Source organism: Protopterus annectens, chromosome 7.part0 (assembly GCF_019279795.1).
Source record: "Protopterus annectens isolate FY-2018-M chromosome 7.part0, PAN1.0, whole genome shotgun sequence".
Lineage (NCBI taxonomy): Eukaryota > Metazoa > Chordata > Ceratodontiformes > Protopteridae > Protopterus > Protopterus annectens.
In genome coordinates this window covers 428,376,794-428,391,169 of record NC_056739.1, presented here as the reverse complement: position 1 = coordinate 428,391,169, position 14,376 = coordinate 428,376,794, and the positions used below count along the sequence as shown (strand labels likewise).

General features: G+C 42.6%; 1 protein-coding gene across 1 annotated transcript in view; it reads right to left on the bottom strand.

Annotated features, from left to right (window-relative positions):
* Window positions 1-7,244: 7,244 nt before the first annotated feature.
* Window positions 7,245-14,376, bottom strand: part of NUP62 (nucleoporin 62) — a gene marked incomplete at its 5' end in the record, with an annotated part of 873,863 nt that continues 866,731 nt past the window's right edge. The window contains one exon of the mRNA XM_044076211.1: window positions 7,245-7,416. Within this exon, the coding sequence (XP_043932146.1) occupies window positions 7,325-7,416 (92 nt within the window). The remainder of the gene's footprint in view (window positions 7,417-14,376) is intronic.

Here is a 14,376-nt window from a genome sequence, read left to right as displayed (position 1 = left end):
GAATGAGCTTGTTCTTCCCTCTCCTGTAGCACGCGGGGACTGAAGGAATGACCAAACAAGCAGGACTCTTGGAGGTGAATAGCCCCCAAACAGTACATGCACACGGAGTGCCCATCAGTCAAAGATATTTTATTGTTGCATTCAATGCACTTTTTAAAGCCCAAAGGCCTATGTTCCTTAGAATCCTTAGACATGCTGTATAAAGGACTACACACACAGGGACAAGCTGCAAAACCACAAGTACACACAAGAGACCAAACTAAACCCCGCATGGGAAACTAGAGCCTCTAATTAAAAACGGCCAAGTAACTGACGGGAACAAAAACTACAGGGAGGACTAGTCCTCTAATTTAAACGGGCCTAGCCCGGGGGAAACAAAGGCAGGATAACACCACTACCAGACGACAAAACACTAAATAAGCTAACAAGTAACAGGAAGCACAAAGCAAAAAGACCACATGGAAACAATGGGGAGGACTAGGTCCTCTAACTGAAATGGGCCTAGCCCGTGGGAAGAAAGGGAGTGAACGGGATACCAAAATGGCCAACGAAAAGGCCACACAACCAGCAAGAGAGAGAGACACAGTAGCTATGAAAATAGCTTTTTATGATCAACAAATAGCAAAAAATTTAGTAAAAAGTATACTTAGCCACGTCCAAAAGCGAGACCACGTCTGAGCGTAACAAGCGGCAAACGAGATCTGGGGAATGGGCCTGTTGCATGATGGGATACCTCTTAACCACAAGCCAATTGAAGACTTAGAGCTAGAGTATGGCCGAGTCGGAGCAGAGGTTCTGCTCCGTACCCAGGGGTAAGAATGAAGGCGAGATTGGACTACATATCATCCGCACATTCACACTCAGGCTAGCAACTGTGTCCCTTATGATCGGCGGCAATCTGTAAAATACTCAAGGCATAAGTACAAACCGTTGTCATCCTCTTGGCCCTGGGGGCCATATATTTGGTAAACTGGGTTATATATGGCTAGGCTTGTAAGGACTCCTATGCTGTTAGCCTAGTAATCTCTTATGAACCTATGAAGCTAAGGCTAATGCTCAGCCATAAGCAGTAGACTGAGGCACATTTTACATATTCTTTCATTTTCTAGGTACAGATTGGGGGGGGGGGGTCTGAGTCCATCAAATCAGGTGATGGGAAACTATCCAAATACTGGCTACATGGTCAGATCATTAATATGGACAAATATCATTACTTTCCATGTATATAGCAATCTAAAGCCTTTTTGTAGAGATAGAACACTGCAACGAGAAAATGACAATATTTTCAGTAACAGTTCAAAGCACAAAACACATGCACAAAGTCCCCAGATTTTATAACAAAAAAGGCAGTTTCAGTTCAAATAAATGGATACAGCCTAAAATAGTACTGGACAAGAAATCAAACTGATGAAATATTCCTACCGGAAATGTTTAACATATAAAAAGGCACTAAAATCACAATGTCAATGAAAAAAAATGTTTAAAATGCTGTAGTCCTAGTCAATTACCTCAAATACTCGTACAACACCCAAGAAAAATCCAATATCAGCCTGTTTTCCTGTCAAAAAGTCTAAACAAAGCTTTTGATCAACAGATCTTATTATGCTAAAGGAAAAACAGAAGCATATACAAAATTTCTAATCAGAAAAAAGCAGAATACACTACATTCAAACACTGATAGAAAAGGCAAATGGAGGAAATAAAATCCAAAATGAGTTTCTCATCTCAGCTCTGCAGCTGATGTCACCCAGTTTGAGAAAAGCAATATCCTCAAATATCTTTTCTTAACTGTGGCACAAGCAAAACTGAAAGGGTCCTCTGTCTCTGAGCAGAAAGGGCTGTCCTGGGCCTGTCTGGTGATTTGTTCTTTACCCTCACAGACAATGGGAGGAGTTCTGAGCTTCGACAGACTGCCAGACGGAGGCAGAAGGGCACTACCACCCATATGCCAGTAAGGTAATATTTTCATTGTACATCTAATGCTGCCTGTGTGGAATAAGAAGCATCCTTGTGCCCTCTCTCATTTAGCTTTTGTTTCAACCTGGGGAAAGGGGAATGGAGGAAATGCACACAGAGAGACCTGACCAAGCTACTTTGTGTGCTAGTCTGCAGAAGAACTTCAATTGCTTGTTGATCACATAAGCAGATAGGTCCATCACTTTTTACAGATGCAAACAGATCGATCTCTGGGGCACCCCCACCTGTGAACCACTATGCAGGAACAGTCTCTGTGCAACAGCTACTTGTAAGCAATACACAGGATGTAAGCTTAATTCATTCACTACAGACTTTACATTTGATGATATGCATACTGATGATATGCATATTATGTTCAGTGGTATATGTAGTTCCCTCCAAGCAGTCATGGCCAGCCTACACAAGGGGCATGACAAAATGACCTCTTTCTTATGAACTATACTACAGTCATGTTTGTCTGCTGTTACCAGCAAAACACCTCTTTTTCTGATGGGACTGCAAAGTCTTGAGTGCCTTGTTGAGGGCCACCTTCTCAATTACAGTGAAGTGCTTTTACCTTTGAGGACAGTCCCATACTTCCTGCTCCTCGAATGTCCCTTATGTGGGCCAACCTAGCTAGGTCTGCAGTATCTGTGGTTAGGGTATCTCTGGGGTAATCCTGATGAAAAAGAACCTCTCAGATGTCTCTGACCTCGTTGGAACAACCCTTTGTCTTCTGTGAGAAGTAGAGCAACAGTGGAATTACCTCCTTCAACTAACCATGTCAGCTCCCTCAAACTGTTTTTGATGCGCCACTGGAGTTCTCATAAGTAACCTCACTGGGAGATATCATCAGATTAGTGAAAGTCATGAACCCAAGTGTCCTTAGAAATTCCATGGCTGTGACCACCGTCCTCTAAGCCAAGGTTTAAGTAATGTGTCAGGAAATTTACCCTGCCATGAGGGAGAAATACCCTCTAAATGCCTTAGTCCAGAATGGTCCCCTTAAAAGCACTGTCTTGGAAAAGACAAGCATTGGCTTGGGAATACTGAAAGTTAATCTCAGGTTTTGAGAGCACTCCTGGGTGAAATGCAGAGGTCTCTTTACTACTTAAGAATGTGAGCAAATGAAGTAATCATCTAGATATGCAAAGTTCGGCAGTAACTGCTGCTGATTTACTTTGTAAATCATCTGGGTGCAGTAGCCAAACCAAAGAGCAAAGATGTAAACAGATAGTGAAGACCTCATCCTGAATAGGAGAAAACAACAGTAGTCCATCTGTACTGGAATATGTAGATAAGATCCCTAAGGTTCAGGATACCACACCAAGGGGTGGGGTGGGGTGGGGGGTGAGAGCTAGCCTCTCTGGTCATTTTTGTAACCCTGGGAGATAATCTGTGGTACAAATTGTCTATTGTGATGTTCTGGGACAGGGACTTAGTGATTTACAGTTAAAAAAATAAATACATTTTGTTTTCATAGGATGAGATCAGAGAATTATACTCCTAACTTTTAAAATATATTTCCCAGTCATTACTGTGACTTCATTATAATTTAACTGCATTTATGTATATGCAAAATGAAATAAGATTATAGATGCCAAACAGTCAAAGCAAGTTGACTGCATTATAACCAATAAATATGAGAACAGGTTGTGGTGAATGAGCACTCACGTCTAAAATGACAAATTTGAAGAAAACCTCAGATTACTACAATACTCAGTCCAGACTTGGAATTTACTGGGGCTTTCTGAGAAGTGTCCCTGGGTATAACTGGACAGGGCTGGAGTAGGGGGCGGCAGAACAGGTAGTGGGGAGGGTAAAGCCCCCTACATAGCTTTGGGTGATCCCTTTAACCAATGTGATCCTCAGGGCCTCCGCAGGTCTCCCCATCTAATCCCCTGCCACTTTGTTTTGTACTCGTCTTTTTATTCCTTCACCTGCTTACTCTTATCTGCTGTCAACAGTAGGCCCAGACTTGGACTGATAGTGTCTCTGATTTACCTGAGAACAGGAAAGTGAAAAGGCTGCTTCACAAACTAAACAGTCTGCCTCCTTACCTTCATTCTTTTGATAACTTCAGCTGTAGGGAACCCCAAAGAGGTCACTACCAAACAAGCTTTAAACAGCTGCACCAACATCCAATGGCAGGAGGCATGTCGCCTAATCACAGACCATACAGCTGCCACCCTGGGATGCTGCAGCCACAGCATTGTAATCTCACTTTGTAAAGTGCACCACTACTCAAACACCTCTGCTATTTTTGTCTTTACTTGTTAAAAGGTGCAACATGAAACTTAAGTCGTGTGTCTGACAGAAGATGGTTCTGAAGGCTAGAATGACAACTGTGTACACTTTCTTTACAACCAGGGAGGGCAGTTCTTGACTGCTTTTGGAAGAGTGCTGGAAACAGAAATCTATTTAAATACTCTTTGGGATCCAATGTCACCACTGCAGAACCAGATATGTTTTTTGTACAGAAATATACAGGGATCCTATTGAACATTTTTTTTGGGGGAGGAGGGCTCCTTTAATTTAGGCTCATAGATTACTAGCCAATTACCCCATGTAAGAATCAAACCTTGCACCTTAACCATACCAACCTCCCACTAAGGCAGTCAAAAGCATCCTGTAAAGTTACCAGAATGCAGGAAGAGTTACTAGTTTAGGGGCATCAAGATCCAGAATGTCAAAGTAATGTTTATGGGACTTGCACACATTGGCTTTCCATTTGAAGTGGTCTTTCATTCTGTAAAGAATATCCCCAAATGAAATTTCCTCTTTGAAAGGAACCTGGCGTACAGTGCATCAGTGCTCGTATCAAATCCAAAGGGGAATGATATCTGATATACATAACCTAGTTCTTCCGCCTTTGAAAAAGTAAGAATTTCTATTTCCTCCTCCTCTTGGTAAAGGAGGCTCCAGACAATGGTGGCTGATCTGCAACTTTTACAAAACCTGTAGTAATCTAGGGGCCAGGGAAACCTAACCTTAGGGACAGTGTGGGGAGACTGAGGGTGGGAATGAGGACCTACCAGTTATGGGAAAGTCAAGAAATTGCAGGAGCGTAGCCAGGCTGACATCCTATGCTCGGATATGAGAAGACACCTTGGAGGTATGGCCCTGTGCACAAGAGTGTCCCAGACCTTATTTCCTGACAGGGATGTATTCCTTAATAAAAATCTTGGAGTAACCACACCCTCTCTAAAATAATAAGCTGGGTGTCAGTCAAGTCCTGAGCTGCAGCAGCTGGTCCAACTTTCATACAGATGACTGGCTCAGTGGGATATGCCTTCATTTACAAGCATGGAGGACTCTAAAAAAGGCTTCTGCCAGGTGCCTGGTAACTCAGGTGCATGAGCCAGAGGTATCAAAGCACCTCCATCAATACTTGCACTACTGAGCAGAACAGAGATGGCATGTGTTGAATGCACATCTCTACAATGATCCTAGGATAACATGTCCTCTAGTCAACTCTGCTTGCATTTCTACACAAGAATATCAGAGGAAGAGGATGTGTCATGTGATGCCATGGCAACAGAAAGTCTTAAGGCCTAGAGCTGCTTCTTGTTTAGGTAATTCTGAAGGGAATGCTCCCTTTTTCTCAATGTCTTCTAACTAAAGCCCTGATAAACGCTACAACGGTGGACATTGTGCTTCAGGCTTACATAAAATACAAACTGGTTATGGTAATCCTTATACGGATTTGATTTATAATTTACCTTTTGCATGCAACCTCATTTGTTTTTTTTTCCAGAGCAGACATACCTCCAACACTCAGTTCCCTGACCTCCTTTAAAGTAATATGATACAATACTGCACATGAAACAGTAAAACAGAAAATATTTTTCCAATGGAATATTTAACTGCACAGCCTTGGGGCAAGATGATCAAGACAAACTACAGACATTAGCAAGCGGCTCATGCCATCCAAACTATAGCAAAAAAAAAAAAAAAGTAAAAACAGCAATGGGAGATGACAACTTCATATAGGGAGTACAGTAATGCCCCTGAGAGGCAGGTATCCACTCAGCCTAAATGGGGAAATGTGATAAGCTCCAAAGTTAGGTTTGTGTATGGCAGAAGTCCCATTAGTCAATGCTACTAAAACAGTAAGCTATACAAAGAAAATATGAAGGATTTCTAAAAGTTATTCCTATAGCAAGATTTCTCAGTCATTAATGACCTTCCAGTAACAGGGACAAGCCCAGTTTTTTTTTTTTTTAATTTAATTACATTTGTTCACATGGAATGTCCAACTGGGAGTCCTAGAAAAAGGTCTCCCAACATATACAGTATAACAGACTACAAATGTTGACACTGGTATTAATATAAAATATATAATTTTGACAAAAATATATTAGACAAATTGCTGATGGAGGTGGTCGCACTTCACTGACAGGACGACTAAAAAAATAAGGACCTACTGACTCAGCATAATTGCTCCTAGCTTTACATATTTCTCTCTCATAAGTTATTTTACATACTTAAATATGTTGAAAAATCCAGTCCACTCGTATGTTTCAGTGATTGTGTCAACAGTAAACCCTCTGTCTTCTGCAGGGAGCATACATTTAGTTGCCACACCCTCTCTTCATATTTTCGTAATACAATACTGAACATTAACGGTGCTTTTCAAATGCAATCTTATAACTGGCTACAAGTACTAAAGCTCTACAAGTGAGGCAAAGTCAGTCCAAGTAACAAAAACCTGCATGTCTTGTATTTTTCTAATCCCTCCCCACAGATGATCAGCACAAACCCCCAGTTTTAACCAAACATCCCTTTCCTTCCCCATTTTGATCAGCTGTTAAGCTGCAGTGGGGGTAAAAGCTATTCACTAGAGCCATCACCCTGGTGGGCTTGTAGAGAGCTTTAATTGCCTCAACACCCCTCCCCTTCTGTGGTCAGGCAGCTTGTACTCTGCTATAGCAGGCCCTACAATATTGTTGCTGGATGAATGATGTCACAAACCTGGGCAACTACAGTGCTCAACAATGTTAGCCCGGAAATGCATGTTGCTGTGAATACAGGGCACTGTTGCCCTCAAAGAGCTGGTCAGCAAACAGTGAAGCCCTGCCACAATCCTACTCTTACAATGGGGGAGCCAACCTTTCCTGTTCACACCCAAGTCTCTTGGCCAACTCCTTCAGCACTCAAGCCCACTAACTTGAACCAGAGTTGTGAGAAGTGAAGTCATAGCGTTATTACACTGCAGAGTGAGCTGGCAAAACTGCTCTTCTTTAGCATTACAAAGATGCAAGATACATACATAAAAACGTCCAAGCTTACAGAAAGCAATTTATTCACACAAATAAACAAAAATGGAACAAAGGTCTGACGAAAAAAATCTTATTTCAGTTGTTTCCTAGTCAAATGTAATTCGAAAACTTCGCTCTTGTTCTTTACGGCGATTCTCATATACTTTAGAAACTTCTTCAACCTTCCTTTGCAGGAACACTAATAAGAAAACAAAAATAGGCAATTACAGAAGCAATATGCTGCAAAAAAGATACTGACCAAAACAGATGGTGACTACAGTATAAACATGCTCATTAGAAAATATCTGTTGTTACATTATATCAACTGATTTATGAAGTGATCCTCCTTCATGGATCCTGTGACTAGATTCATCCTCTTTAATCACAATCTGGCACGTTTTTTTCAAGAGATCCTGTGCTCAGGGGTGTGTACACTCAAGTGCTGGTGCACACCATGAAGCCATGTGCAAACTGTGCAACTAAGCACGAACCTGAGCCCACCAGTTCACCCCAATAACTAGAAAACGCACGTCCTTCATATCAGGTCAGGACTTGTTAAACACACAGGAACTGTTGAGTATTTCCAACCCATCAAGGACAGACCTCTAGTGTTACTTGCAACACGCATGCTCAGTGTAGTATCAGCTATCTATCGGGTGATTAAACTTGAATCTTTCTAATAGTCTGAATCTAAGACAGTGAACTACTGGAGTGGAAGGAGATACAAAAACAACCCAAGCACCAAGGTTCAAAAGGCCAAATCCTGAAATAGAGACATGCCAAGAGAGGTCCGACGAAGTTGCAATTAAGGCAATAATGCTACGTGAGCTCATGCATCAATGCCAAAGTGACTACACAGCAGACCTTGACTGAAACATTCTAGAAGCAAACAGTGGAAGCAGCTTGAGCACAGATTACCAAATTCAAACACCTTACTTGATAGTGAAAATCTGTGATTGTAAAAATCATGTTCTGCCTTTTTTATCCACCTTTGCCAAAAAATAAATAAAAAATAAAAAACATGGATATATAAAGGGTTAGTTCTAACAGACACCCAATTCTCAAGACAAAATCTCATTCTCTACATGTGATACTACCCAATGCATGTAAATAATCCATCACGTGCAAGGACCATGATTTTGTCTACAGGTGATGGTACCCATTGCTGACACCACATGATCAGAGATTATACTTTGGTAAAAAAATTCTAAAAAAAACAAAGTTCAAATGACAATGAACCAGATTTCTCAAAAAGGGGATAGACAAGCCTGTCTACTCATGAAGTCTATATTCCATGGAAGGCGGGAGAAGGACCTTCAAAGAAGATGCAGCCCTCTTAATGAATTACTTGATCAGCCACTGCTGGGCTTCAGTCCTGCCTTTCATAATGGACAGAAACAGCTGACATGCACCGTCAGTACAACAAACGATCCAGCTCACTGAAATGCACAAGTCAAGTTAGGATTCACCTGCAAGTAAACTGACTACGAAGTACAGGATATTGCTTCGTCTAAATACAGCAGCATTTACATTCAGAGGCATAAACCTGCAAAGTGAAAAAATAGTTGTGTAAAATCTTACCATAATCATAGATGTCCCTTCTTTTCCATATGTTACAGTATTCATAACATGAGGGAGTCCACCACCGGCTGACTCATACACCCGGCCAGTATACAAAAGTCAAACTACTGTAGGGCACATGTAGGACGGATCCAGTCCTACATCGGTCATAAAGTGACACTGGGAATAAAGCAGCCATCGGCATACACCAATCCGCAGAACTGAATGCCCTAGGAAGAACTCCAGCCAGAAAAAGGCAAGGAAAGTACAGTTGTGTACACTTACCATAAATGTAGATGTTCGAGTGTATTCACTGTTGCAGTCATTACATTTGGGTAATCCTGCTGGCAGGTTGCCCTCTGCCGGCCTGAATTCCAAAGTCTTGGGTCCTGCTTCAGTTGCTGTCGCCCCTCCCTGACGTCAGGTCACCAGGGGTATAAAAGATGCAGCCGACGCCATTTTCTTCAGTTTTTCTTGCCCCAGATGTCAGGTGCCCTCTAAAGGGTAGCCAAAATTTTATATATATATATATATATATATATATATATATATATATATATATATATATATATATATATAAACATGCACCAATATAAACTTTACCTTCATCTACAAGCAAATACACCACATAGGTTGTATAAATCAGTGAAGGAAAGATAAGTTCCAGCAGGAATAAGAGGGACAGTGAGAGGGTAACCTTGACTGCAACAGTGAATACACTCAGAACATCTACATTTATGGTAAGTGTACACAAATGTACTATGTTCTTAGTGTTTCACTGTTGCAGTCATTACATTTGGGTAGAGTCCCAAAGCTATGGTTGGGAGGCTGGAGCTAAACAGCATTAGGAGCAGCTATGAGGCCCTGCAGAACTGCAGTGGCAAAGCCTGCCCTGGATTTAGAGTAGAGTGGCAGATGATAATGCTTTGTAAAAGTGTGCACTGAACTCCAAGTAGCAGCTTCTAGAATGTCTTTGGTTGGTACCCCCCTGAGAAAGGCTGCTGAAGTGGCTGCAGCTCTGGTTGAATGTGGCCTAATGCCCTTAGGCACTGGCTTGCCATGCTGTAAATAGCAGAAACATATGCAGTGGATTATCCACTTTGAAATAGTCTGCTTGGAGATGGCCTTTCCTTGAGATCCTGCAGCATATGCCACTAGTAATTGCTCTGTCTTCCTGAAAACTTTGGTTCTGTCCAAATATAATCGAAGCTGTCTGTGTACGTCCAAAGAATGCAGAATTCTCTCCACCTTGTTCTGTGGTTTTGGATAAAAAGTTGGCAAATGAATAGTTTGGTTAAGGGCCACACTGGACACCACCTTAGGCATAAATGTTGGGTTTGTCCTCAGAGACCCTGTCTGGATAAAAAATGATAAAAGGTTCCACAGTCATGAGTGCCTGTAGCTCTGATACTAGTCTTGCAGAAGTTATTGCTAGGAGCAGAGTTGTTTTCCAAAATAAAAACTTTATATCAGCGGTGGCAGCTGACTCAAAAGGAGGCAGGGTGAGTTGTTCCAAGACATAGTTGAGGTCCCATGCAGGTATTGGTGATCTCCTTGGAGGCCTTAAGTTTTTGGCTCCTCTGAGGTACTGCCTTAATAAAGGATGCAAAAAGATTGGTGGCTCTGTATTGTAATGAGCCGAAATGGCAGAGGCATGAATTTTAATTGATGAAAAAGATAGGCCTTTGTCCAGCATCTCAGTTAAGTATTGCAAAATCTGAGGAATATTTGGGCACAGCTGTATCAGTTCCTTGTGTCTGGTTCCAAGCACAAAATCTCTTCCCATTTTCCAGCATAAGATTTTCTAGTACTAGGCCTTCTGGCTTCCAAAATGAAATCCATCAGCTTTACTGAGAGGTGTGCTTTGTATGCCTACATTATCCGCCATGCTGCCAGGTTTAGAGTCCTGAGTTGGCTGTGAAGGATCTGATTGTTTTGTTGGGACAGTAGATAAGGTATTTGAGGCAAGGTCCAGGCTGGGCATTGGGACAAGTTCCTTAAGATCGGATACCAGTACTGGCGGGGCCAGTTTGGGGCAATTAGTATCATCTTTGGCTTCTCCTGTATGACCTTTAGGAGTACCTTGGGGAGGAGAGGCAGTGGGGGAAAGGCATATACTGATAGGTTTTTCCAGCTGAATGATAGGGCGTCCACTTTCCATGCTTGTCTGTGATAAGGCCTTGTGCAGAATCTTTTTAGTTGGTAGTTGTGAGGGGAGGCAAATAGATCTATGTCCGGGCATCCCCATTTCCTTGTTATCATGCTGAAGACCTGTGGATCCAGATGCCACTCGTGGGGATCCATGAGGTTTCTGCTTAGTTCGTCTGCCAGAGTATTTTCCTTTCCTGGCAGGAATTGTGCCTGCAGATGAACTTGGCAAGTCAATGCTGTGTCACACAAAGCCATGGCTAGTCTGCAAAGGGGGTAAGAATGTGTGCCCCCCTGCTTGTTTATATACCACATGACCGTGGTGTTGTCTGTCTTTATCAGTAGTTGCCCTGGATGAAGTAGGTCCTTGAAGGCTGTCAGGGCATTTTGAACAGCTAGCATCTCTTTTTGATTGATATGTAGATGCATTTGGTTTGCGAACCATGTGCCCTGAATGCATCTTCCAGCCATGTGGGCCCCCCCAAGCATAATCTGATGCATCCGGTGTTAGGTTTTGCCTGGCTGGGGGTAATGTGAATGGTTGTCCCTTGTTCTGGTGACAAGCCTTCGCCCATCATCAAAACTCCTGTTGCAGGCAGGGAATGAGAGTAATTCCAGGCTGTGGCAATGTTGAGTCCAAACACTTTTTAGGTACCACTGAAGTTTCCTCATATGCAGTCTTACATCTGGAATTAGTAGGATGCAGAATGCCATGAAGCCCAAAGCCTGCAGAATTTTTCTTGCAGATAACTGGGCCTTTGTTGCCAATATTTTGAAATAGACAGTCAGTTGCCTTTGTTTGTCTGCCGTGAGATAAGCCATCTGGGCAGTTGTATTTAAGCTTGCACCCAGGAATATTATCTCTTGAGAGGGTACTAGTTTTGATTTCTTTTCGTTGACTGTGTACCCTAGGCATGTTAGCAGTCTTTTCACAAATGCCAGATGCTGCAGAAGAATGTCCTTGTTCTCTGCTTGAATTAGGCAGTCGTCCAAGTAAGGATATATTTGTATTACTCTGTCTGCAGAATGCAATTACTGGTGCCAGGCACTTTGTAAAGACCCTGGGAGCAGTAGATAAGCCAAAGGGCAGTACAGAGAATTGGTAATGCATTGAGCCAGCCTTGAATCTGAGGTATCTTCTGCATGATTGCCTGATTGGGACATGCAGGTATGCCTCTTTTAGGTCTAAAGTCACAAGCCAAGCCTTCGTGCCCAGCATGGGCAGAAGCTGCTGCAAGGTCAACATTTTGAATTTTGGTATATCCAGGAATGTGTTTAGAATAGATAGGTCCAGTATTGGTCTCCAGGCTTTGCCCTTTCTGGGTACCAAGAACAGTCTTGAGTAAAATCCTTGTCCCTGTTTTGTTACTTGTTGAATGGCCCCCATGTCCATGAGGGATGAGACTTGTTTTTGTGCCTCTGCCCATTGATTTTTTGGCAGATCTGGCCAACCATTTGCCTTTGGCAGGGTATGGAAGTGGAACTTGTAGCCTTGTGACACTGTTTAGAACCCACTTGTCCTGGGTTATAATGTGCCAATTTTGAGAAAAAAGTGCTATTTTTCCTCCCAAGTGCGCTGCCAGGAGATAAGTGCTTGGTGCAGGCAGGGGGAAGTCATTGGGACTGTTTCCTGTAAGGTTGTGATTTGTCTTCTCCACATTTGGAGGTAGAAGCACCCCATTGCTTTGACCTGTATGAACCTTGCGCCTGGGATCTGCCTCTAGGGTATCTGGATCTGCCCCTTTGAGGTCTGTCTGACACAGGAAAGGACCAATTCTTTGTAGGCCAGTGTCTACTAAACCTAGGTGGCTGTACTTGTAAAAAATCTTTGACAGTTTGCATAGATTTAGCTTTGTCCTCCATTTTCTTTAACACCTCTTCTGCCTTAACACCAAACAAAGTATCATGCTGTAAAGGTGCATTTAATAATTTAACTTTGACATGATCAGGCAGATTTTGTTCCTTTAACCAAGTGTGCCTCCTAATTACAGAACCCGTAACTGCGGCCCTGCAGGAGGCCTCCAGAGAATCAAAACCACATTGCAAAGTATGCTTTCCAACTTGTTCAGCTGCATGCAATAAATCCTGCATTTCCTTGTTTTCTGCACATTCAGAGTTTAACAACATTTTCTGTTTAAGCAATGCCATGACATGTTGCTGATATTTGAGCATATGAAACTGACAGTTTAAGGCCCTTATATAGCCAAGGTAGCAGATGTGTAAACCTTTTTCCCCCATCTATCCAGTGCCCTAGAATCTCTGTCAGGGGGGTAGGGATTTTTGCAGCAGAAGCCTTAACCCCTTTGGGACCCTGTGAAATAGTTTCTGGGTCTACAGCAAGGTTTTTGAAAAGGAATTTATGAAAGTCTGGAACCCTGTAATATCTGTCAGACAGCAGGAGCTGGAGGGTAAGGAGTCAGGGGTCAGACTAGACTCTGAAAACACATCATCTACAATGTCTAACAAGTGGAATGGTTAGAGGCCTGTGTTGAAGTAAAAGGAAGTCCCTGAGCCTCTTTTTAGATTCTGAAAAATCTTGGCTCTCCCAGTGAAAGTGCTCCCTCATGGTATGCAAGATTTCCCCAAAAGAATAGCCCTCTGGAGGAGAAGCTGAAGGAATAGATTTCTTCAGCATCAGAATCCTCAAACGGGGGAAAAGAATATTCCTGATCAGAAGAGGAATCAGAAGAAATAGAAACCTGATCTGAAGATTCATAGTCTGTCTCTTGCCTAGGCCTATTATCAGGAGGGGGATGGGAACCCCTGATCAGGGTAATCAAGTCTTCGGCCATTTTGAGCATCTGTTTTTTGGGCATGGAGGCCTGTCCACGTGGCTCTTGAGTTTGTTTCTTTGTCTTTGAAGGTCCTTTATAGTCTTTGCCTTTGAAGTCGGTTTAATGTATAGATGTTTAGGTCTGAATACACCCTCAGAAGCCGGTACCTGCTCAGCGGCTCCAGACCCATCTGAAGGAATAGTGTCCGAGGCTCCAATACCTTGAGTTTCCAGCGGGATGGCCAACTCCATGTGGGAGTCTGTAGCGGCCTGTGACTCTAAAGTAGCTGGCGTCAGGGGCTGCGAAAGCACCTCACTGAGAACCGGCGACTGGCTTAGGAGAAGCTTAGTCGGTTTTGGGCCTCTGTTGTCTATCTTTTTCTTTGCGTTTTTTTGTGAACTCCGGTAGTCGGATGGCTATCAGACGACATTTCTGGATAATTAAACCTGCGTCCAAAATAGTTTAATGCAAAATCATACCGACGCTTAATAGTCCGTTGGTTAAATCTAGCACAAAACAGACAACCTGAAACGTTATGGTCAGGGCCTAGGCAAGGAATACAGTAAGAATGAAAGTCCTTATGAGGTATTTGCTTTCCACAAGAAATACAATTATTAACTTTTTCTGACATCTGTCTGGAGCAAGAAAAAAAGTTTCCCCAATGGGGTGCTTAGCTT